The 23590-nt window shown below is 42.6% G+C and overlaps 1 protein-coding gene across 1 annotated transcript; it reads left to right on the top strand.

The window, feature by feature from the left end:
- Positions 1–1989: 1989 nt before the first annotated feature.
- LOC148037894 (tRNA dimethylallyltransferase) lies at positions 1990–21861 on the top strand. The gene is made up of 2 exons (XM_087676872.1): positions 1990–2471; positions 21482–21861. The coding sequence occupies exons 1-2, from the start codon at positions 2062–2064 to the stop codon at positions 21585–21587; spliced, it is 516 nt and encodes a 171-aa protein (XP_087532998.1). The 5' UTR covers positions 1990–2061; the 3' UTR covers positions 21588–21861.
- The last annotated feature ends 1729 nt before the right edge of the window (positions 21862–23590 follow it).

Genomic DNA, 23590 nt, shown 5'->3' with positions numbered 1-23590 from the left:
TTGAACTTATTAAACATAAAAATTTATTGAACCACATTGATGTGTGGAGTGCTGGAAGGTAAAGGCATAGAAGAACTTTACTTAATGCTATGCATGATGGAGAAATACAAATTCATAATCTTGACTTTGCTAAGAATGAGGCATACAAAAAAGTCAATCCAATTGTGTATGCAAGGTCCACTCATTAAAGAGACTACTTGCTTAAGAGCTTGACCCTCAATGCATTTTGACCTTGTGGGACAAGTTGATAAATTATCATTGAGACGAGGGTCAATATCATCTTCTCTCACTTCCTGCTTTGAAGTATCCATGAGGAAGTTATGCATGGCACAACATGCCACTATGTACATTGGGACGCAATGCAACTCAACAAACAAGTCACACAAAATGCACCATCTATTCTTCAACATAGCAAACACATGCTCAATGTGCACTCTTCCCTTTGATAGATGTCAAATTAAAAAGCTTCCAATTTCCATTGGTAGTGGCACATGTCTCCTTCAAGGGATTAATGAGATGGGCACAAGCTCCATATCCTGCAATGGCCAAGAGATAAGGAGTAACATGTACATTACCTAGTTGCATGATTGGCTCCTCCAACGTTGTCTTGTCCCTCATTTGTTTCTATATTCGGAGGCCTTTCGATATGTGGCATTGTTTGTGCCTCCAAGAGCCGCAACACATACATTCCATAGATGCTTTGTTGCATCACAAATTCCTTGGAAAAAAATCGAATGGAAATGATGCATGCACTAGTATTGTGCGAGAAGGTATCACATATTTGGCTTTCTATATAACTTGATGTGCATGCCATCAATAGCTCCACAAACATTTGAAAATTGATTGAGAGCTTTGAAATCTATGATAATGTGTGCAAGCCTTTGGCCTTATGGAATATATATATACTTAGGTTTAAGTTTCATTGCAAGAATTTGCAGTAGATACCCCAATGCCAAAAGTGTCAACTATGTGGTGAGTGGAGTCATTACAAGTGAGCCAAAGCAATGAGAAGCTCAATGCCTTCTTTGGTTTGATTGGAGATTGCACTAAAAATTGAGGGTGATCCGAAGATGGCCGAAAAGGTTTGAGCCCTTGAAGGAGTTGTTGGAATCCATAGAAGCTCACCCTATATCTTTTACAATACAAATCATCTCACACACCGGGATTGGGGGTCCTCTATCTCTAGCATCAAATTCAATAAGAAGAAAGTTGTCAAAGGGTCCATATATGATTTGTTTATGGTTAATAGGTATATGGGATAATTTCAGCTGAGAGGAGGTAGCTTTTGGCACATGTGCTTTGGCTACTTGCTTTGGTTGGAGGATGAGCGCTTTTGACGGAGGAGGAGATGAATAGAGAAGGGCCACTAGCTTGCTTGGATTGCACAGGGAAGATCAGAATATCTACTTTCCAATGGAAGAGAAGTGCTTCTAAAAGGCTATTGTTAGGTGGAGGAGAAGAGCTCCTCCCTTGCTTACAAGAGGAGACAAAGGGTGTTTGCTAGGAAAGGAGGAGGAGGAGGATCGGGAGATCCACTGCTTGGTGGTTGGAGGAGGAGGAGCAGCATCCTTTGTAGGAGATTGGAGGTGGGAAGGTCCGCCTTATCAGGTTTGATGGGCGAACCTTGGTTTTCAAAACTAGGTGGGAATGAGTATTTTCACACTGAGGCATGATGAGGTGTGAGGCATGTGCCCTTGTGTTGATGCATTTTTGCTTTTTGTATTGACCTATTAATTCCTCACGCACCTGACTTGAGGTATGAGCAACTCAATCTCATGCGACACACATGTCCTAATCGACCGAGCTAGGGGGTGAGGCAAGGGGGGAATATTTCAAGGCTTACTTTTATTTATTACAATAGAAAGACCAAAAATAAGAACCAAATGTTTGCAATTATGTGGACCTTCTCAACTCTTTCAATTCAGTGTGTTCGTATGCCCTTGTGGATTTTATTATCACCTTGTTTTCAAAGTACGTATTAAGTGTTCGATATAAAATGACGTGAACGATTGTATCCACAAACCGTCGTTGGTCCGCTGCCCAGGCCTCTCAGGAAGAAGAATGATTTCACTTCCTTCTCTCAAGTTGCATTCCGGCGCGTGTGATCCAATCCATGCGAGGACAGACGTTTTCTGCTCGATCAGCAACAGCAGCATTAACAGGTGCGCGGCAATAACGAGCTTGTGTCCTGGTGGTCGGCTCATCATCATCAGTCCCCGATCGAGGAGAAGAAGAAGGAGTGGCCGTACGCGATCTTCTGAGGGTGCCGCCAACTCTCTGGTAGAAGATGAGTGGATGCAGAAGCTTCCCGAGAAGAAGAAGCCCCTTTACTCTCACAGCTTGCCTTGTATCGAGGCCTGGTTGAGGAGCTTGGGCTTTGTTCAGAATAAAGAGGACCGTGCTGTCTGGCTCATCGAGCGACCTGACTGGCATGCACGCCTTTCTTTGGACATAACCGATTTGTATATCAGGTGAGCCACAACTCCTAGACCTTTAGTGGATGGACATTTGTCCTTGTTGTATTGTAATAACTTGAATTATTGTTTTCCCCCCTGAGATAATACTCACACCACCGAACACCCAGAAGGGGGGGGGACGCCTCCCCTCCAAATATTAGTTGAGACAGCAGGCAAGAGCCACACTACCATGTTCCTACGCTCAGATGGGATTGCTTGCAAGCCGAATGAGCAATAGAGCTTGATCGCACTAGGATCCTCCTCATGGCTGGCCCTACTAAGGAGAAAGACCAACCGAGTGTTTGAGTGGGCAAGAGCCCATACCTTCCTGAACATGCCATATGAACACAAGTGTCCAAATCAGTGATGCACCCAGCAAGACTTGAACTGCTGTTCATGCCAAAATCATTGTGAAACTAAGGGCTTTTGTCACCTTCCTCAAGCCTGAAGGCTTGTCATGTGAGGGGACTGCTGCAATAACCATGGAAGCAGCTGCTACTCTGCAATACCTCCTTTAGCAAGTCTCTATCCTACTAGAATCTTGTGAGGAATGCAAGACTTATTGTGATCAAGTTTTTCTTTAGATCTCCTCTATGGACGATCTTGATAATAGTGTTGCTGAGGCTTTTGAGGCTGAAGAGTCTCCTGGAACCTGGCTATCATCTGCCTTTTTATCTTTATGTAACCACTCTTACAATCAATTAGGCCATGGGAGACTCAGAAGTCTTACTGGCACCAAACTAAGCTATCATTCATTCAAATGGGCCACACAATCTTGGAGATCAATGGTGAATGATGAAGTCCTATGTCGACTTCTGCCACAAGGGTGTGGAACTCAATTAGATCAAGTGGAAAAAATGCCAGATACATGACCTTGACAATCAGGATTTCCACATAGGTCTTTGTGGTATTTTACTTTGATTAGAAGGGTTGGTATTCTACCTTAGATGTTTGTGGCTTAAGCTATTAATGTTTAGAGATGGTTACAACATAGACACTTAAAAAGGAGTTGTAGAGAAGTTGGAGGATTGATGCTAAAGCACCACCTTCCTCCTCTCCTCTCTTTTTTTTCTTCTTTTTGCCTCCCACCATGAAAGAAATGTTTTTCTAATCAGACTGAGTAATTTAGGATTGACCTTAGCTACAAGTAGTTTGAGACTAAGGTATTTGCACAAGGAGTGGCACAGTTTGGAAGCATAAACATCAAGTCTTAGGACACTTTCCTTCTTTATATTTTTTCCTTCTTGGACTGAAATTGTGAGTGTGCACAATTGGAAGCAGATCATGAACATGGAGAGAGAAGGGAAGAGAGACACAAAGTGAATGCAGAGAAGAAGGAACACGTGTGCACTAATCTGAAGCTCAATACAAGGTTGCTACAGTCAGCCCCTGCATTTTTGCTGGCCTACATTAGTGAAGGTGCCAGAATGTGGTAGAAGAGACAAGGAATGCAGTCAATGGAAGAAGGAGTGAAGGCGGATGACCTGCAGCCAGTAAGTGGCAAAGTGCTGATCAATCGGACTTACTGCCACCAATGTGAAAATGTAGGTCACCAAGGCTGGACAAGATTGATACACAAGAATGAATGGCAGACTAAGACAATGATAGAGTTCCCAAAGTCCTTGTCTAACTTAGACTAAGACTCACAAGCAGGAGATGTATACAGAAGAAGACAATGTAAAATGTGTTTGCTGCCAGCTTCTATCAAATCTTGGGTATGGCCGAAGGCAAGGGAAGTAGAAAATCTGATGGAAGATCAGATAACGTGTATGTCCATGAAATCCATCAATGTAGATGTCTTGCCAAAGAGCATAACCCCTCTCTGTTGCTAGGATTGACAAGAAGAGGTTGATGGGAGTGGGGAGGCATGGAATGTGTCATAAGGATGTGAAATTTTGTTCGCTTTACTTAACATTTGGATTAATTTTTAATCAAATGTTTAAGTATGTGTTGCACATGTAAAGTGCAATTGAGATTATTGCATATATATGAGCCAACGACCTGAGGAAATCAGTTTGGATGTCAAAGGCAAAAGTTGTCTCAAGTAATATTGCATAGATACTAGTTGGGATCTGGTGCCAAAAATTGGTCTAAGACATTTTGTTAGCCATAAGTGTCAACTGGTGACACTAGGGATTTGGCATTTAATGGTACTTAATGCCAATCCAAGGCCTAAGAAGACTTGGGAACACTTGGGAGATGAATTGGCTTAGCCAATTTAATTGTTTGCTGGTTAGACTAATTTTCTAGGCACTAAAATAATGATTAAACTACTCTTTAGAATTTTAAAGTTGAAAATTAATTTAATAATGCAAATAATGCTGAAATATTGAGTTTGGAAGGCTGCCACTTAGGAAAACTTGCCCATACAAGTGGGAGATGTGGAAATATTGAGGATGCATGCTAAGGAGGATCACTGATGAGCAAACAGATAATCATAATGAGGCATAAGCAATGACAAAGAAGAACAATTGATATTATCCAAGCATAATGCACGTACAACTAAATGATAATGATAGATGAAATGAGTGTGGGGATGAGTGCCTTTTATAGGCTTACAGTATGTGGTATTGGTAGGTGGAAAAAGGTGGAATGTGACCATGGTATTTATCAACTGTGGTTTTAATAAACCATGCATATATGACCTAGTTTGAGGCTTTATTTGCAATGTGTTTCTTTGCCTTGTTGTTCCTTACAAAGAGGCTATAGTGGATGTGATTGCACATTTCTCAACACCCCTCCTCAATCACAACCAAGAAAGACATTGAGTATTCAAAGGCTGTCATGAGTAGAACCTTGCTAAGTGTAGACATGGAAAGAACCAACCATACAAAGCTAGAGGCTGTCACAAGGTCTCACTAAGTGTATAGAGGCTATAGTGTGCAAAGGTTACATGAGGAGTATAGGAACTTATGGTAAGAATATTAGGCAAGTTTACATTTAAACCTTAAAAAAGTCTTAGAAAATGAGCTACAAAAGAGGGACTAGTGAGTTCTATCCTTTTCTTATTGGGTGTCTTTTTCTTCTTCTTCTTCTCCATTGTTGTCTTCATCTTCTTTGATTGTTGCAAGATATGCTCTTTGAGATATTTTCTTAGCACGACAAAACTTCTCAATATGGCCATTTTTCTTACAAAAATCACAGACTATGCTCTTCTTCCCTTTCACATAGAGGAGTTGTTGGTCTCCTCTTGGGATGTTTGTTTCTCCCTTGCTCTTGATCTTCTTTTAGGAGAGATGCTTTGATATCCATAAGCTTCAGCTTTGGCATGTTGATTAATGTGGTGGACACGTTATCAAACTCAAGTGGAAGACTCTTGAGAAGCACTCAAATGCAAATGTCTTCATTCATCTTCAAGTTGATTCCTGTAAGTTGTGTTAATAAGCTTTTCATATAATTCAAATGAGTTGCAAGTGAGGTACTATTTTTTATGTCAAGCCTAAAAAAATCAATTAATAAGCCATATTTGGAAGATTTTGAGTGAGCTCTAAATGGGGTTTCTAATCAATCCCATGTTGCTTGAGAGGTTTCACAATCATCAACATGATGAATGTAGCTGTCATCAAGTTCGAGCTTGATAATAGCTTGACCCTTATTATCATTTTTATCCCATATGACTCAAAGTGCAGCTTCCCTTGGTTTCTTCTCTTGACCACTTGTAATTGACCACAAGCCTTTCTTCATCAGGATGAGTTTAATCCTAGTTTGCTATGTATGAAATCGGACACTGTTGAATTGAGTTGTTGGTGAGTCCTTGTCCATGTTGAGGTTGCAAGATAAACAACAAATCAGCTCCAAAATTTTAGATTTCAGCAGCAGAAGAGTTGAGCACAAGTGCCAAGAAGCACTAGGTGATTAGTATCAAGAGATACTAGGTGACTAGTATGCCCTTTGAACTTGAAATCTTCAAAGATATTTGAGGCCTTTAAGATCTTGCAGGTCCAAGTCTTCCCCTTCTTGATTTGATGCTGGAGTAGCACAAAAAACTAAGATTTGATTAGAGGCAAAGCTGATTGTGTCAGATGACACAGTGACAAGAGTCACTAGATTAGTGTCAAGAGACACTATGCTTGACTATGCTTCAATCTTGCCAAAAAATTCAGCAAGGTCTCCCTTCCTTAATGATTTGTTGTGAGAATGTATGCCAAATCCAATGATATTTGAGTGGTAACACTGTGGCTTGAGTGGCACAGATAAAAATGAAGTGAAATAAAAGCTTGAAGTTGAAAGCGCTATGGCTTCTCGGTTAGGGTTACAATAGGCGATTGTGTTTTCAGTTCATGCAATATGTAGACTTATCATTTCCCAAAATTGTTTCATGGATAGAAAGCCTATCTCATGGGCTTTCAAAGGCCCATGGTAGTTGTCAAGATCGTGGACTACAAGCGTGGTGTTAGCAATATGACAGGTTGCAGGTGCATTTTGGGCAGCGGGCTGATACAGGCGCAATGCTGGAGCAAAGAGGCGATAATGTCGGGCTTTGAGGTGATAGGAACGAGCGCTTGCAGTAGAGGAAGAGTTCCCTAGAAGAAAGTACAAGCTGAAATGGCCTGATTTGAGAGATTCAAGCCCTCCAATGAAGGTGGGTGGCTATAAAGGTAGGTGAGAGATTCATGGGAAAGTGGAGGGAGCCAGAAATTTAAATTGGAATGACCCAATCAGTAGCCTAATGACTCGTTAGCTTGAAACCCGCTTTAAATCTATGTGGAAATATTGAGGATGCATGCTAAGGAGGATCATTGATGAGCAAATAGACAATCATAATGAGGCATAAGCAATGACAAAGAAGAACAACTGATATTATCCAAGCATAATGCAAGTACAATTGAATGATAATGATAGATAAATGAGTGTGGGGATGAGTGCCTTTTATAGACTTAGAGTAGGTGGTATTGGTAGGTGGAAAAAGCTGGAAAGTGACTATGGTATTTACCAACTGTGGTTTTAATAAACCATGCATACATGACCTAGTCTAAGGCTTTATTTGCAATGTGTTTCTTTGCCTTGTTGTTCCTTACAAAGAGGCTATAGTGGATGTGATTGCACATTTCTCAACAGGAAAGACGTTTTTGAGAGAGAGAGAGAGAGAGAGGGGGGGGGGGGGTCATCCCAGCCTTGCGCAAGCTAAGAGAGACAGAGAAAAGGCTACTATAGCTACAATTGAAAGTCATTTCTAGCTAGCAAGAGACCCTTGGGGAGTTGGTGACATGCCTCGAAGAGAATACAACAGTAGTAGGTGATAGTAGTTTGAGGATTATTTTAGCATTTCATTAATTATTGCTTGTTGTAATTAAGTTATAATTAGGTTATTACCTCCTCTCCATGGAAGAAAGGCTTTTCATGGTTTTATCGTCGGGATACCATCAAATCCTTTGAATTAGTGGGCCCAAGACACTTGATTGCAAGTTAGAAGCTTTGCATTATTGCTGAAATTATGCTCAGCTGCTGATTATAGCAAGTATGTCTTTCACCCAATGATATGGGATCAAGTGGTGATGATGCATATCTCAGCTTGATCATTTATGTGGTGAAAGGAGAAATGCAATGTGTGATCTTGGACAAGGTTCTCAACATGGACAGCAAGCTGAAAACGTGGGAAATGACCCATATGTAGGGACTTCCATGCCTCAAGATGACAATGACCAGCAAGAAGGTGAAGAATTCGATAATAGATACAAAGATCAGATGAGGACAACAACAAATCTCTTTTCTAAATTAGCAAAGGATCCTTAGTTTACTCGATTCTTGAATGCCTCAAAGAAGGGCAGCAAAAGAAAAGAGAAAAGGATATCTTCTAGAGCTTTGAGATAGCTAGAAGAACATAAGGAAATGCCTAAGCCTCCATTGGAAGAGCCCGAAGTTGCTCATGAGCACAAACAGTCGGTGCCCGTGAGACCGTGCAAATGCATGGCCAATTTGGTAGTGCCAATCCATGGGAATATGGATAGTAGGGTATTCATGCAAATGTAAACATGGGACAACAAGGATACTTTGGTGGTGGCACCATTTTTTGTGCAATGGTTGATCAAGGACCGGATACGGGAAAGTATGGCACAAATCCCTATGGTATGCAATAGCCAATGTATGGTTCCTAGTGCCACATCCAATGTATCAAGATATGTTAGGTGGAATGCACAATCCCATGAATGGTAGCATGGGCATGATGCCTGGGGCACAAAGTGGGCCATATGAAAATGTATATGCATACCTTGGGGCTGTTGGAGCAGAAGGATTTATTGCTGGTCATGTAAATGCATCTGATAGTGCTGGTTATCATGAAATGCAGCATGCGATAGGCTGAAATTGCCTCCGAATTGGAGGATACATAATGCCTTTCATGTGAGGTTATTGAGGCTTTTTCATGGTGATGTGCTAGACGATGTATCTGTTGAAAGTCAGCCTGAGGTTGAGGAGCTGGATGAGATATTTGGTACCTGAGTAGGTATTGGTATTCAAAGAATGACAGGTCAAGGATAAGGTTTCCAAATTATATTTGGTGAAGTTTCTGAACTATTCACTGATGGATGCCAAATGGATGGAGGAGGACGACTTGATAGACCAGCCTCAACTATTGTAGCTTTACCTTGATGCTTTCCAATTAGAGCCGACGTTGGATTGGACACAATTACGTTTCAAAGCAAGGGCCCAGAGTATTATCTGATGCTTGTGAGGGAGCTAGCATCTCCACTCCTCAGTACAGACAGCTCTAGATGTAGTGGATCTCGGATGTATTCGACACACATTCAAGGCACTGAAGCTGGTAGTATGTTTGCTAGGGGATCACTATTCAATGTACTAGTCACTATGTTTAGTATGCACATGGTATGGTTTCTTATCTGCAGCTTTGGAACTATACATTTGCATGACTTTGTGCTTGGTATTATCAGTTATGATCAGCTTTGGATCATTGGTTTTTGGTCATTACAAATTGTTTATCTTGTATTGCTTTGTGGTAAATGGTCATTAGTTTTCAGTGGTATTTAGCTGATTGTATGGATAGTAGCATGTGTTATGATGCCATTGATGTTTTAGCCATGGCTTATGCTATTCTATGGTTTGGTTTTTCTAGATAAGTTTAGCTCGTGAGTAATGGATGTATCCCATGATATTCTGGCAATGTTTTTGAGTTTCTCAGCGAGTCTTATGCTATGTGATGCTCAGTGGTAATTTTCAGCATGTGTTTGGCAATAGCATGGTTTGGCAATACTCAACTTTGTCTTTACTACGATGCCTTGCGGAAATTCTAGTGTAGTACTTTGCTTTTGATGCATCCGAGAGTGCAATTAGGGACGATTGCAAGGATTTCAAGGGGGAGGGCTATTACGAGGGTGTGAAAATTTACTTGCTTTACTTAACATTTGAATTAATTTTTAATCAAATGTTTATATATGTGTTGCACATGTGAAGTGCAATTGACATTATTTCGTACTTGCGAGCCAAGGACTTGAGAAAATCAATGGATATCAAAGGCAAAAGTTGTCTTACATAATGTTGCACAGATATTGGGTGGTATCTGATGCAAGAAATTAGCCTAAGACATTTTGTTAGCCATAAGTATCGGTTGATGATACTAGGGATTTGGCATTTAATGGTACTTAATGCCAATCCAGGGGCTAAGAAGACTTAGGAACACTTAGGAGATGAATTGGCCTAGCCAATTTGATTGTTGGCTAGTTAGACTAATTTTCTAGGCATTGAATTAATTATTAAATTAATTTTTAAAATTTTAAAACTGACAATTAATTTAATAATGCAGATAATGCTGAAAATTTGAGTTTGGAAGGCTACTACTTGGTGAAACTTGCCTATGTAACCAATTTAATTGTTGGCTAGTTAGACTGATTTTCTAGGTACTAGAGTAAATTTTAAATTAATTTTCAGAATCTAAAAACTGAAAATTAATTTAATAATGTAGATAATGCTGAAAAATTGAGTTTGGAAGGCTGCCACTTGGCAAAACTTGCCCATGTAAGTGGGAAAGGCGTTTTTGGGTTTGGAGGAGAGAGAGAGAGAGAGAGAGAGAGAGAGATTTACGAAAAAAAAAGAGACCAGAGAGAGAGAGAGAAATTTCTGCCTTGTGCAAGTTGAGAGACATAGAGAGAAGGTTGCCATAGCTGCTAAAATAGTTGACGTGCCATTTCCAGCCAACAAGAGACCCTCCATGACATGCTGTGAAGAGACTACAGCAGTAGGTGACAACAGTTTGAGAGTTGTTTTAGCCAAACAAACATAATATTCGGTGTGTTCCATCAATGGAGATAGCTTTCATGGTTGTCTAGAGAGGATAGCAGCTGATTTCTTTCCTATTCTCACGATGGAAGTCTGAATTTTCTCTCTATTTAGCATTCTCTCTCATTCTCCAGCCATTTCTTGGCCTTGTTCTGAAGATCTGAACATTCTAACCCTTGGAGGTTGAGAAGTTGTATTTTTCTTTATTGTAAACCTTAATTTATAGCATAAATTAGAGTTTGAAAACAACCTTGGGAAGCGTGCTAGGAGATTGATGTTAGCAGTATTGTCAGCTCATGTGTGAGTCTGTGCATGCCATTTAGGGTTGGGCACATTGTACATATTTTGAGCATTTTTGTTGTGGTCATTTCATGACAGTTTTGGCATTTATAATGCCGATCGGCTAGTATTTATTTGAGGCCTATCTTATGCCTATATATTGGGGCTCCTCCTCAGTCATCATCATTCACCATGTGGACTTCCTGTTGGAGAGAGGAGCTAGTGCAAGTGCCCACACAGCCAATGACTCACTGTTGTATGCGACTGTCTCATGTTTGGTATATGGATTCCATTTCCCGAGCATTGTTCCGAGTTTTCTGCTTTGCAGTATTCTCTCTTTCTTTCTCCTTTGATTTGTGTTCAACAGTATATTTCAGCACTTGTTTATGCTTCCATTGCTGCATCCACTTCTAACATGGTATTAGATTTCAGGATTTGTGCTCCTGGTGCTGTGTTTTTCTGCTGATTACAGGCCGGCTTTACCCCTTCTAATTAGACAATGTGCTGCTGGGTATTTTTCAGCCTGTTTATGGTTTCCTACAGCTGGCATTTTCAGCCCAAGATCCTAGGTCTTTGGCCTATGAGAGCTGTTTCACCTGTCCACGTTAGTCTGCTGCATTTAATACTCAAATCAGCCTGCATTTTGGTGTCCTTCTCCTGATTGCTGGCTGGGCGACTATCTATACATGTTATTTTTGGTATTTCTGTCATTTTTTTGGCTTTGCTTTCCACTTTCTATAGGAGTTATCCTTCCTTTTTAATCCGATTTTGTTATCACTACATGTAAGCTCTTAGTTTGTGTAGGCTTTGCTGTTTGGTTGGCTGTACTCTCTCTCTCCATACCTTCACTCTTTTATCTTCTCTTCTTATCCTCTCTATATGGCTTCTTTGTGCACTTGTACTGATGATAAGTTACATGGACTTATAGGACTAGCTTTGACACATGCAGTTTGTCCTTCCAGAGGCACATCTCGTGGGAATGATACTCTCCAAGCTGCCCCTAGCGTTTGATGGAGTGGTGAATGCTTTGCGGCGCAGACATCATATACACCTGTGAGCTTGACACATATCCTTGATATTGCTTAAGCATAAGGCATCTTTGCATCTATAGGTGAGGCTTTTGTCTCATGATGGAGGTTTTGGTGAGGCTCTTGTAGCTTCAGAGAGGGGTGATAAGAAGAAGAAGTCAAAGGCCTAGTGTTATCATTGTGGTAAGAAGGGCCACTTGCGGAAGGATTGCAAAGAGTTAGCAGCCTTATGAAAGAAGGAGAAGAAGTAGAAGAAGAAGTGGGATGCGGATGTTAAGAATACAGTTGTCAGGTACGAGAAGTACGGTACAGTACAGTACGATAAAATACGGTACTAAATGGTACCTTAAGATTTTATAAGGTACGGTACAATATTAGTACGAAAAAAAAATAACTTCATTATTTTGAACTATAGATGATAGAACAGATGTTTAAAGTCTAAATAGCAATGCTATTGGAGTATATAAGATGAATACTTGAGGGTAACACGCAAAGTCTAAATAGCAATGCTATTGGAGTATATAAGATGAATACTTGAGGGTAACATGCCAAAACCTATATGACATATGTTGCATGCACAACATGCGCTACAACTTAAGAGTACATACATAGGAGTGGATACATCATACATGAATGATCATACAAATAAGAGGCATGTATGCTTGAGAGTGAGAGAGAGAGAGAGAGAGAGAGAGAGAGAGAGAGAGAGAGAGAGAGAGAGAGAGAGAGAGAGAGAGAGAGAGAGAGAAAAGTTGAGAGAGAGAGAGAGAGATGGAGACGCGACGCGATGGAACGTGATCGGACGCCGCCTCGCCCCTGTTTCTGCCCCGCTACTGTCGGTGGACTGCGCCACGCTTGACGGCAGCCCCCGTCTCGTTTCGCCATATTGCCGTTGCACTCCGGCCTATTTTCCTGGGCGTTGACGGAACCAGGTATTGCGGGTCCCTGCTTTTGTGTGTTCGCCTGTGCCGTTTCTGCCTTCGGCGAGCTCTGGCCTTGTCCTCCTGCGAGCTCTGTCCCTGCACGCCTACCACCTGTCGTCTGTACCTGCCTTTCGCGACCTCTGCCCGTCAATGCCTGCATCCTGTTCGTGTGACGTCCTGGTCAGGTCCTGCGCGCACTCTGCCCCACCACTCAGGCGGCTGCACTGCAGACTTCACCTCTTCTAGGTTTCTGGCATAACAGAAAGAATTCTGTGATACAGTAGAGGGTCGTCCTCCGCCGTGTGAGAAACCAGCTTACAGGGGTGCAGATTTCTAACTCAACAAACAGCGATCTGCACTGTGCGTCAGTCCTCCTTCGAGATTAGATCGTGATACACGATGGCTGGTTTGGATCTGGATTTCATAGACCAAACGGTGGCAGCACTTGGCCCGGATTCTGATGCTGAGGAACCTGAGGATATGGTTCTGTGCACCGAAGAGATGCCCCCTGGTCCTGACATCCAGCCTGCGGGTAAACGTACCAAGCATACTTCGGAAGAGATAGGTGTTCATCAGGATCGTTCCTATGCGCAGGTTGCTTCGGATTCTGTGGACTCTCAGGATGTTGACTGGGAGCATTTGCTGGAATTTGCCAACACTCTGCTTGGCGATTATGTTCAACATAATCAGGAAGTCTTTTCCGACTCTGCACCTGACAATGTTCTGGAAGCCACCGTGGACCCAAAAACTGTCCTACGCTCCTTTTTGGTGTTTTATGATCGCGCCGTGATACTCTTCTTCACTGGTCGAATCCTGCTGCTTTCCCGTATTCGCCAGTGGTTGCACAGTCTGCTACAAGGGGAATGTGTTGAAGAGATTTTTGTTGGGTCCCGAGGTTTTTTTGAGGTCCTGTTGAAATCTGAGATGCACCGTGCTGCTCTCCTGTCTAAACTGCCTTTGTTTTTTGATCGCCGGTTGGTTCATGTGGTTCCATGGCGCCCGATGGCAGATTTTCAGCGTCTGCTGCAACGTGAATGCCCTGTGTGGATAGAAGTGGAAAATTGTCCGGCTGTTTATTGGCCACTATTGAAGGATGCTATGGCCGCTGTGGGCACTGTTCTGGTCCCTCCCAGTCTCAGGGCTGTGAATCGCAACCGCTTGTGTATGTTATGGGACACTGCAAGGAAAATGCCTGCTTGGTTACACCTCAATTGCTCTGGCATGCATCCGTTACACTTTCGTTTGAAATGGGGCAATTTTGCAGGACATTGCTTTTCCTGTGGACAGTTGGGGCATTTTATGGCCGAATGCCCGGAGCAGCAACACCCTTCAGATGTTGGCCATGTTGTGCCGCCCATGGAACATATGGTGTGTGATGCTCCGTGGCTGGGTACTATCCACCCGCCCCAAGTTCTGGCAAAAGGTAAACAACAGGTTTCGGGTCTGGATTCCCGTGCCACTGATTGGGTTGAAGTACGTGCAAAAAAAGGCAACAGGGTTGTTGCTGGCATGAAGAATACTGTGCCTACTACCTCACAAGATTCCATGCGTACATATATACGCAGGAAGGAAATGTTGTCTTCCGAGCGCTTTGCTCCTGCTATGGTTTCCTCTGCCCCCCGTCCTCAGCCCACCAGGAAAATGTATTCGGATCGTCCAAAGGGTCCACCTGCTAAGCTGGCTTTTGATACTAGAGGCAATGTCATTACCCCGTGGACCGTCGTTATCCCCGTTCCAACCCCAAGCTAGCAGATATGCCGTCTACTTCCAAATCTGGTCCTCAGAACGCTTTTGCGGTGTTGGCGGATTTCTTGGACGAGGGAGTCCTGGACATTCTCGCCGACAAAGTCAAATCGAGGCAAGCTGTGCCTCATACCTGATTTTGTTTTGAATACACATGAAAATAGCCACGTGGAATGTGCGAGAAATTTGTTCTCGACACAAGCAACATGCCATGTGGACTGCATTGTATGAGAATCAGTGGGATGTCCTGTGCGCTGTTGAGCACAAGAGTCACGGTGAAGCCGGAAAAGTTGTGGATTGCCATGGCTTCCGTTTGTTCTATGCAGGGACACAGGCCATGCACTATTCGGGTGTGCTCATGATTGTACTTGACAAATATCAGCCTGTTCTTATTAAAAATGATGTTCATGGCCGCTTTTTGGTAATTGAAATTTTATTCGAAGGGGAAATCTTATGGTTACTTGGCCTCTATGCTCCGAATGATTCGTTATCTCGTCGGGAGCTTTGGCAGACTTTGCAGACCTCCTTGTCACTTGGCAGACGGGGCTTCTTCATGGGGGATTTCAATATGTGTGTTGATTCTTCCCAGTCCACATCGGAGCATTCGGTAATGGATGCGCTTGAAAGTCGTATGTGGCATGAGTTGGCTCTTGCTGTTCTTAAGCAAGATCTCTGGTCCTGGCTGCATCCGTCTTCTACAGGGTTTACTTTCCATTCTGCCCAGTATGCAACAACATGGTCGCGGTTGGACCGTATATATATCATGCAGAATGATGATTTTCTTCCTGAGATGCTCGAAATAAAAGTGTTGCAGCAATATGCCTTGTCGGACCATTTCCCTCTGCAGCTCGAGTTGCTTGCACAACCCATTGCACCTTTCAAGCAATTTCTGGAGAGACTCCCTTTGCGTTTCAACTCGTCTTACTTGAAGCATGCAATCTTTCAGGGCTATATGCAGCAATTGATTGACAGATTCTTCTTGGACTTCTCCTCTCAGGGCATTGCGTCATTTGAAAGATTGCTCTCTAATGTGCAGCGGGTTGCTCGGCAGTATGGGATCTATCATGCCTCTCTTTGTCGGCGGCGTCGCCAGGCAGCGGAGGACCTGCTGGTTTTGGTTCGTTCTCTGCTGGTGGACACTCCGGATGATGCATTTCTGTTCGCACTGGCCATGCGGGTGGCTGATCTTATTAAAGAGTTCCAGTTGAAATCATATCAGCAGGCCAAATTGCAACATCTGATAGAGACTTTGCAAGATAGTGCATGTCAGACCCATAAGTTCTTTCGAGCTCTCCACGCCTCTCCTGCTCGAGAGAATATGACCAGACTCGAGGATGCAGAAGGCCACCTTATCCTGGATCCACAGACTATTGTGCATATGTGCAGGAATTATTTCCGTGACCTTCTCGGTTCCACTTCTCCACCTTCAGCCCAAATTACTCAGGCCCGTTCGGTTTTTTATGACATGGTCCGCAATCAGCTTCCGTAGGACATGCAAGCTACTATGGAGTCAGATATTTGTGAGGCAGAGGTTATGGACGTCTTGTTACACTTGCCCAAGGATAAAAGTCCGGGTTGGGATGGTCTCACCAATGAGTTCTTTGAAGCTTTTGCTACCCAACTGGCGAAACCATTGCAGGCTTTGTTTCAGCAGGTGTGGGAAACGGGGATCATGCCTTCCTCATGGAAAGAAGGACTTATTAAACTGCTTCCAAAAGTTCCTTCGCCATCTAAGTTGACACAGTGGTGCCCAATTTCTTTGATGGGTTCAATGTACAAAATCTTTTCCAAAGTAATGGCGAATCGGCTCCATAAGCATCTCCCTGCCATTGTGCACCCTCTCCAGTATGGTTTCATTAAGGGCCGAAATATTCTGCACAATGTATTGAATGCTCAACTGGCAATTGATTATGCAAGGCATTCTAATCAAGAGGTAGTACTGATTCAACTGGACCTGGAAAAGGCTTTTGAATATCTGGACTGGTCTATGGGCTTTGGTGCTCGGATGTCTCGTCTAATCTACACCATTAGCGCGGCGGCGTCTTCGCGAGTCATGCTGAATGGAGGTGTTACTGAGCCATTTGTCCTTGCCCGCTCTGTCAGACAGGGGTGCCCCTTGAGCCCTCTATTCTTTGCCCTTGCGACACATCCAGTTCTTTCCATGTTATCTCATATGGCAGCCTCTTCTCAGTTGGCCGGACTGTCGCTTCCTACAGGACAGCACTTCATTAGCCAATCCCTGGTGGATGATAGCTTTATGATTTTGCGTGCGGACAAGGATAACCTTCGAAAAGCATTGGATATTTGGGGTCTCTTTGGTCAGGCGTCCGGCCTTCGTATCAATGCGCTCAAATCAGCCATTCTAAGCTGCACGGAGTCGGATTTGCAGTCCTTGGACTGGCAGGGTCTGGTTGTTCCTCCTGGCTCCATTGTCAGGCATCTTGGGTACCCTTTGGGTGTTGATGTTCCCCCAAAGCAGCGTCTGCAGTGGATTTCTCAGAAAATGGTGGCTAAGTTTATGTATTGGAAGTCTCAGGCCTAGCCCTTCCATGTTCGCCTCAAAGTAGCCCAGACAATTATGTTGCCACTGCTCACATATTTCTTGCCATTGTTGCCCTGGACTACTACGACTTTGAATGCTCTTACTCAGTCTATTCGTTTCATGCTATGGAAGGACTCATTGCATGTGGGTATTTCCTGGATCTCTTGGTCGCATGCGTGCACCCCCAAACGCATGGGTGGCGGAGCTATTTTAGATGCCCAAACTCACATGCAGGCACTCTGTTGGTCTCTTTTCCGCGCCATGTGCTCAGATCATCATCCGTGGGTTGATATAGCCCGTTATTTCCTTGAGGGCCATGGGCTTCTGCATGGCAATACCCAAATCCGGAGTTCTTGGTAGCATGTTCTTAATGCTGATTCGCGGTTCTCCAGTTCTTCTTCATTGCTGCTTACTCATTTGGTATATTCCTGGAAACAGGTCCTCCAGAAGGCTCAGTGGCATCCAGCGGAGGATCGCTTAGCTACTAACTCTTTTCAATTGGAATTGCTGGCAGTCTCGCGTTTACTTTCATGGGAAGGTAAACATGAGCTTAGACCACAATTCAACCGGATGGCACGTTTGGGCTTGTCTTCGGTTGCGGATACCACCCTTGCCAGTCGCAATGTGCTTATATCGTTTCGTACAGCTAGGAGGCTTTTCAGGATCCCTCGTGGATATAGGCCTTTATGGGAACAGCTTTTGAGGGTGCTCCAGAGCAGACAACCCTTTCCTGCCCTTGCTTCGGATCATCCCTGGCAGGATTGGGACCTACAAGGCCGGCTGAATTTAAGCAAAGCTTCTGCTAACCAAGTGTATCATCTTTTGATTAAAGATCATCAATGGCTAGTTACTAAAGCGAATGCTTTATGGGGATTGCGTAAATCCCGGTCATGGTGGAGGGCAACTGTCATGGAGGGCTGGTTGAACAAGACACCCTTTAAATATAAAGTCTTTCTTTGGAGAGTGATGATTGGTGGTCTTCCGCTTGCTTCAGCTCTTTCCAAGCGACGAATCTCCAATGGCACCTGTTTCTTTTGCACCACTACTGTGGAATCCACCCGCCACCGATTTATTTCTTGCCCCATCGCTAAGAAAGTCTGGTTATTTTTGTCGGCTGTTTGGCAAGGGGTGGTTGGTTTCACCCTGCGTCCCTTTGATTGGGTTTTTGGGCAGCCCAAATACCCTACTCCGGCACAGCCACATATGAAGCTCATGTATCACTTTCTTCGATATTGGGGCTGTTGGCATAACTGGACCATTCGGAATGCTTTTCTTTTTGACTCCGCCTATAATGTTCAGTGGCATATTGCGAGGCTTAAGGGCCTCTTGTATTGGCATCTTCTCCAGCATTCTGATTTGCTCTCTAGGGAGGACTTACGTCCCTGGCATATGGCAATTTCCTCCGCGTCTTTGCCATGACGTTGTAACTTGTAGTACTTAGAACCTCTTCACATGATGGCTTAGATTGTCGTCATGTATCTTGTAATCAAGTAATCTTGTATTTTTTTCGTAATTAATACAATTACCTTTTACGGAAAAAAAAAGAGAGAGATGAAATGACATGAGATGCTTTATTAACGTCTACAAGAGGCCAAAATGACCTGTGAGTCCCAGTATTGTATATCTTTGTAGTTTCTATTGGCACTATATATTACTATCATCATAGATCACATTTGCCATTAAAGATGTCATCTTATTATGTCACACTTTGATACTTAGCGATGATCATCGTTGTACATGGTTATGTCTCATAGGCCAATTTTGGTCTTAGTAGATGTTTTTATCTCTCTTTCTTTTTTTTTTTTTTTCGTAAAAGGTAATTGTATTAATTACGAAAAAAAGGTATAAGTTGACATGATTTAATCTCTCTTTCTTTCTCTCTCTCTCGCCTCTCTCTCTCTCTCTCAACCTTCTCTCTCTTAAGCCTACACTTCTCTTATTTGTATGATCACTCATGTATGATCTATTCACTTCCATCTATGTACTTGCAAGTTGTAGGTAATAGTAGCGTATGTTGCACATGCAGCATGAAGTTTGGGCATGTTACCCTCAAGTATTCATCTTATATACTCTAATAGCATTGCTATTTAGACTTTTTTCCCAAGGTAGAAAACTTTTATCAATAATACATCAGTGAATAACTTGAGGTAAAATACAAAGTATAAGGAACTCTGTGAAGAGTAACTAAGTACATCACAAATACAATGGTTTTGTGAACAACCAAATGGGTGGACTGTAATACTAAACCATATGAGGGACAGTATGAAAGAAAGTGCTTGAATCCCATGTTCATAGAAAAGCCTCTTCTCTCTTTCTCATTCTCTTAGAGCTGCCTTGTATCCTCTCCTATTTGGCATGGAGAGGGTGGATGATCTCTGTCTAGATCTATTGACAGGTCTCTTTGTTGAGCATCTTTATAGAATTTATGGGTTTGCTCGATAAAATAGTCACTGATTGAGATATTAAGTTCATTGGCCATTTTTGGTAGGGGGTTTTCCAAAAATTGGAAACTTGATTGCCATGTTGTCCTCAAAGAATCTTGAGATCGATGGACAAACGAGAGGACAAATCAGACTATGGAGGTTATGCTACATGCATACGTCTCTGGCAGACAATCTAATTGGGAGCGCTACCTTCCTTAGATTGAGTTTGCTTATAATAGTGCTAGGCATGCGGCTACTGGTTATAGTCTGTTTGTGCTTATGTATAGTTATGAGTCAACCATTGATTGCCATAAAGCTCAAGGGGGTAAAAATATAGTTCGTGGTTGACTTTTTGCATGATAGGTAGGAGTTGACGATTGCAAAGGAAAGCATTACAACAATTTGAGATCATTTCACATTTAATGCTAACCAATATCATGCTCTATGAGGGGTTCGAGAGGATATGTGGGTTTATCTTAAAAGTCCTAACGGTTTTGATTCAATAACTATTGACCATTGCTATAAGTTATCTTTGAGATATTGTGGTCGTTCCAGATTATCAAGTAGATAAGAAGTGTATCCTACGAGCTTGACTTACCTCCGGAGATCCGAGTTCATCTTGTGTTCCACGTGAATTGTCTAAAAGAATGAGTGGGACAAGCTAAATTGATAATTTTGATTGAGGAAGTCTCGTGGTTGGAGGACATTGCTCAATATGTTCCACTTAAACCTGAATTGGTTCTTGACCATAGTACTAAATGATTATGTTGGATTGTTTATCTCAAATATTTGGTCAAGTGAAAGAACCACCCAAAGGCAGAACTACTTGGGAGTTCGTATGCTCATTGAAGGGCCGTTTTCCCAACTCTGTTCCTGAGGATATTGTTGAGGACAACGGTGATTCAAAAGGGAAGAAGTGTTACATCCTTGAACATTTTGATGGGTACTAGTAGCATTGGTCACAGACTAAGGTGGTCATAAAGTAAACTTAGTGCGAAAATACTGTACTAAGGCACAGGTCTGCCCATCGAGGAATTGTGTTTCGATATTCCAAGGTGCCATTCTACCTGTTCCATGTTTCTATGTGCTGCTTACACCCATTTGGAGGCATCATCAGCTCATGGAGCCTTCTATGAGTGCTGCCTTGCTATCTATAGCATCTTTCCAGCCATGCAACCTGTTTTGGAGAACATTCTTTGCCTCAGCATCTTCATCATCATCTCACCCTCCTGCTTACACACGATGTACTTCTTGGTGACCTGTTTCAGAACTCTCAGCTGCTGTGTTTACAGCTGTCCATAGCCGCCCATCATCTGCAACATTTCCTGCAGCATCACAAGACCTACATTTTGCGGCTGGTGGCCATTTCAGAGCTGCTGAACCTGCATTTACAACCAGGACTGCCTGTCCTGCTAGTCGCTGGCCTACTGGTCCAATTTCTAGCTGCTGACATCATCAGCTACCCTGGGAGATCTGTGCTTTGCTGCCTTACAAACTGTCTACACTACGTATTGTTCACTCAGCCATGATTAGACTTTATCAAATTGTTGTTGCTGCGCTTTGGGATTCCTTCAAGTATGATACATTCTGACCAGTGACACCCACTCTAGACATCTCTACCTTGACACCCTTGCCCCGGTCCTAGAGACATGGAGGTTTGAGGTCATGTGATTGGATTATCTTCATTCTTAATTCATTTTTAGCATTCAACATTCTACATATTATGTTCCGTGTGATCGTATGCTTGCGTTTTCTATGTTTGCCACACCATTTCTTTACAGGTGAACCCAGTAGTGAATGCAAGTAGTGCAGTGACCCACCAGGCGCATTCTCTCTTCTCATGCCTGCTGTTTTGCAGATATTTGAAAAGTGGGCCTGGTAAGCTGGAAAGGGACATGGAGAGGAAATTCAGCTACGCTTTAAGCAGGGAAGACCTTGAAAATGCGATTCTCGGTGGTCCATAGCTTTAGTCTGTCTGAGAGGTGTACTCATATGAATCACCCCCGAAGGAGGCATGTAATCTTCAAGAAAATTTTACAGGCCTAAAATGGTTCCTCCGAATCTGCTGGAAGAAATGACAGATCGCTTTTCGAGTAGCAACGAGATCTTTTTATTTTGGCCCACCCACCTTCAAATTCCATGTATACCAGATAAGTGCACGGATCTCCGAACTGAGCCTTATTTGTATGTGCGTTGTATGGATTACTGAAATGTGCAGAGATCACAGAGTTTCCATTCTTTCCGGTGGTGTTGCGTGAAATTATGTGTGCCATCATCGTTGTATAGATAATGAAAGTATGTAATGCATTTTCCATTCTCCTCCCAGTTCCTGTCAGGAATCGGGGAAAATGATTGAAAACGTGACATTATGGTTGGGTGAGTCAGAGGCCAAATGAAAATTCTGGAATTGCAGTGAGAAACCCTTTATATTTGCCCCACTTTGAGAGAAGACACATTGAGAGCGGGCAAGAGTCAAGTTGGCATTGCAGTTAAGGATAGTTTGCAAGCTAAATGGACGGCTGAGCTCTTGCATTGGAACTCTCCTCCTGAGTGAACCCACCGAGGAGGACCAATTAAGGATTCTAGGGGGTGATAGCCATGATCACACCATGTGAACATAGGTGTCCAACCAAGTGATGCACCTTGAACACACAACCTCACAATAATGAGCCCTAGTTTCAACTACTAGGCCAGCGTCTTTGGAATTTTGCATTGAGAAACTTAAAAGAAACATGTTTAATGGAAAGACAAGCTTTCATTTTCAATGTTGTTTGCAAGAAAGAAAAGGAAAAATTTGAAATTGAAGGAATAAATTGGAAGCAAAGCATCATCAATTGCCAAGCCAAACATGTAGTGTAGAATCTGGAAAAGTTTAGCTGAAATTGCATCGATAAACTCTCAATATAAAGACATACTCTAATCCCAATGAATGTATCATCATATGCAACCTATTTTGAAGACAAGAAGATAGAGATTTGAAGCATTTACCTCATACGAGATCCATATTTGCCGATTTGTTGTCACAAATCAAGTCCACATTACCTTCTAGCAACCATACTTACTCTAAAATGGCATCAATGCTTCTAGAAAGCGCAGTAGGGTGTAAGCTTAAACAAATTGATGTGATTGGGGATGTACTCTCTGTCTCTAGCAATGCTTCTAGAAAGTGCAATAGGGTGTAAACTTAAACAAATTGATGTGGTCGAGGATGTACTCTTTGTCTCTCTCAATGGTTGTTTCTACATGGAGTTATGGGCATTGTTGAGATTAGTAAGGGCTTCTATTGGAAAATTTGAGAAAGCCTTAATTGCATTACTTAGCCCTCAAACATTTGTGCATATATTTGCACTCACACCCATACATACACACATGCACATGTAACATGGAAAGAGAGGGAGGGAGGAAGGGAGGTGTGAGTATGTAGCGGAAAGGAACAAGAACATGGAGTGGATAGAGAATGTGGAGACATTCAGAATGCGATAAAATTGAAGCAGTAAAACTAACTCAAAGCTACGTTACAAGGTGGCAACACTCAACCCCTATATTGCAATCCAAACCATTAGTGGAGGCACCAGATGGAAGCAAGACAATGAGTAACAGAAGGGTGAGGGTTGGTGATAAAATGGACAGCTGAGTGTGGAGTGCGGGGGCAACAAATAAATAGTTGAAGCAAAGAAATTGTTCAATCTACATTATTATATATCAAACTTCTCATGAATGCTTCCCATGCAAGAATAATGGCTGTAAATGTTGCTTGCATGCCTCATAACATTTCCCTTGCCATGCTAAACAATATCTATCGAGGAATGAGAAAAGCATACTACTTGGTGATAAATGTAGGGAAGGATCTCCACCTAAACTACTTGGTGATAAATGAACTAATAAACAAATATACTTTTAGAGCTCCTAATGTCCTTGTTTGCTTAGAAAGAGGCTCATAGACATGAGACGACTATACAACACACGT

Source organism: Lygodium microphyllum, chromosome 4, assembly GCF_053477565.2.
Source record: "Lygodium microphyllum isolate KBCC chromosome 4, Lygodium_microphyllum_v1.1.10, whole genome shotgun sequence".
NCBI lineage: Eukaryota > Viridiplantae > Streptophyta > Polypodiopsida > Schizaeales > Lygodiaceae > Lygodium > Lygodium microphyllum.
The sequence above is the reverse complement of the archived record's forward strand: the minus strand, read 5'-3'. Positions and strand labels throughout refer to the sequence as shown.

Excerpts from the sequence above, each read along its gene's own strand:
- LOC148037894 (XM_087676872.1), top strand. The coding sequence starts at position 2,062 with ATGATTTCACTTCCTTCTCTCAAGTTGCATTCCGGCGCGTGTGATCCA. Across the intron at positions 2,472-21,481 it reads ATAACCGATTTGTATATCAG|ATATTTGAAAAGTGGGCCTG; the intron begins GTGAGCCACAAC and ends GCTGTTTTGCAG.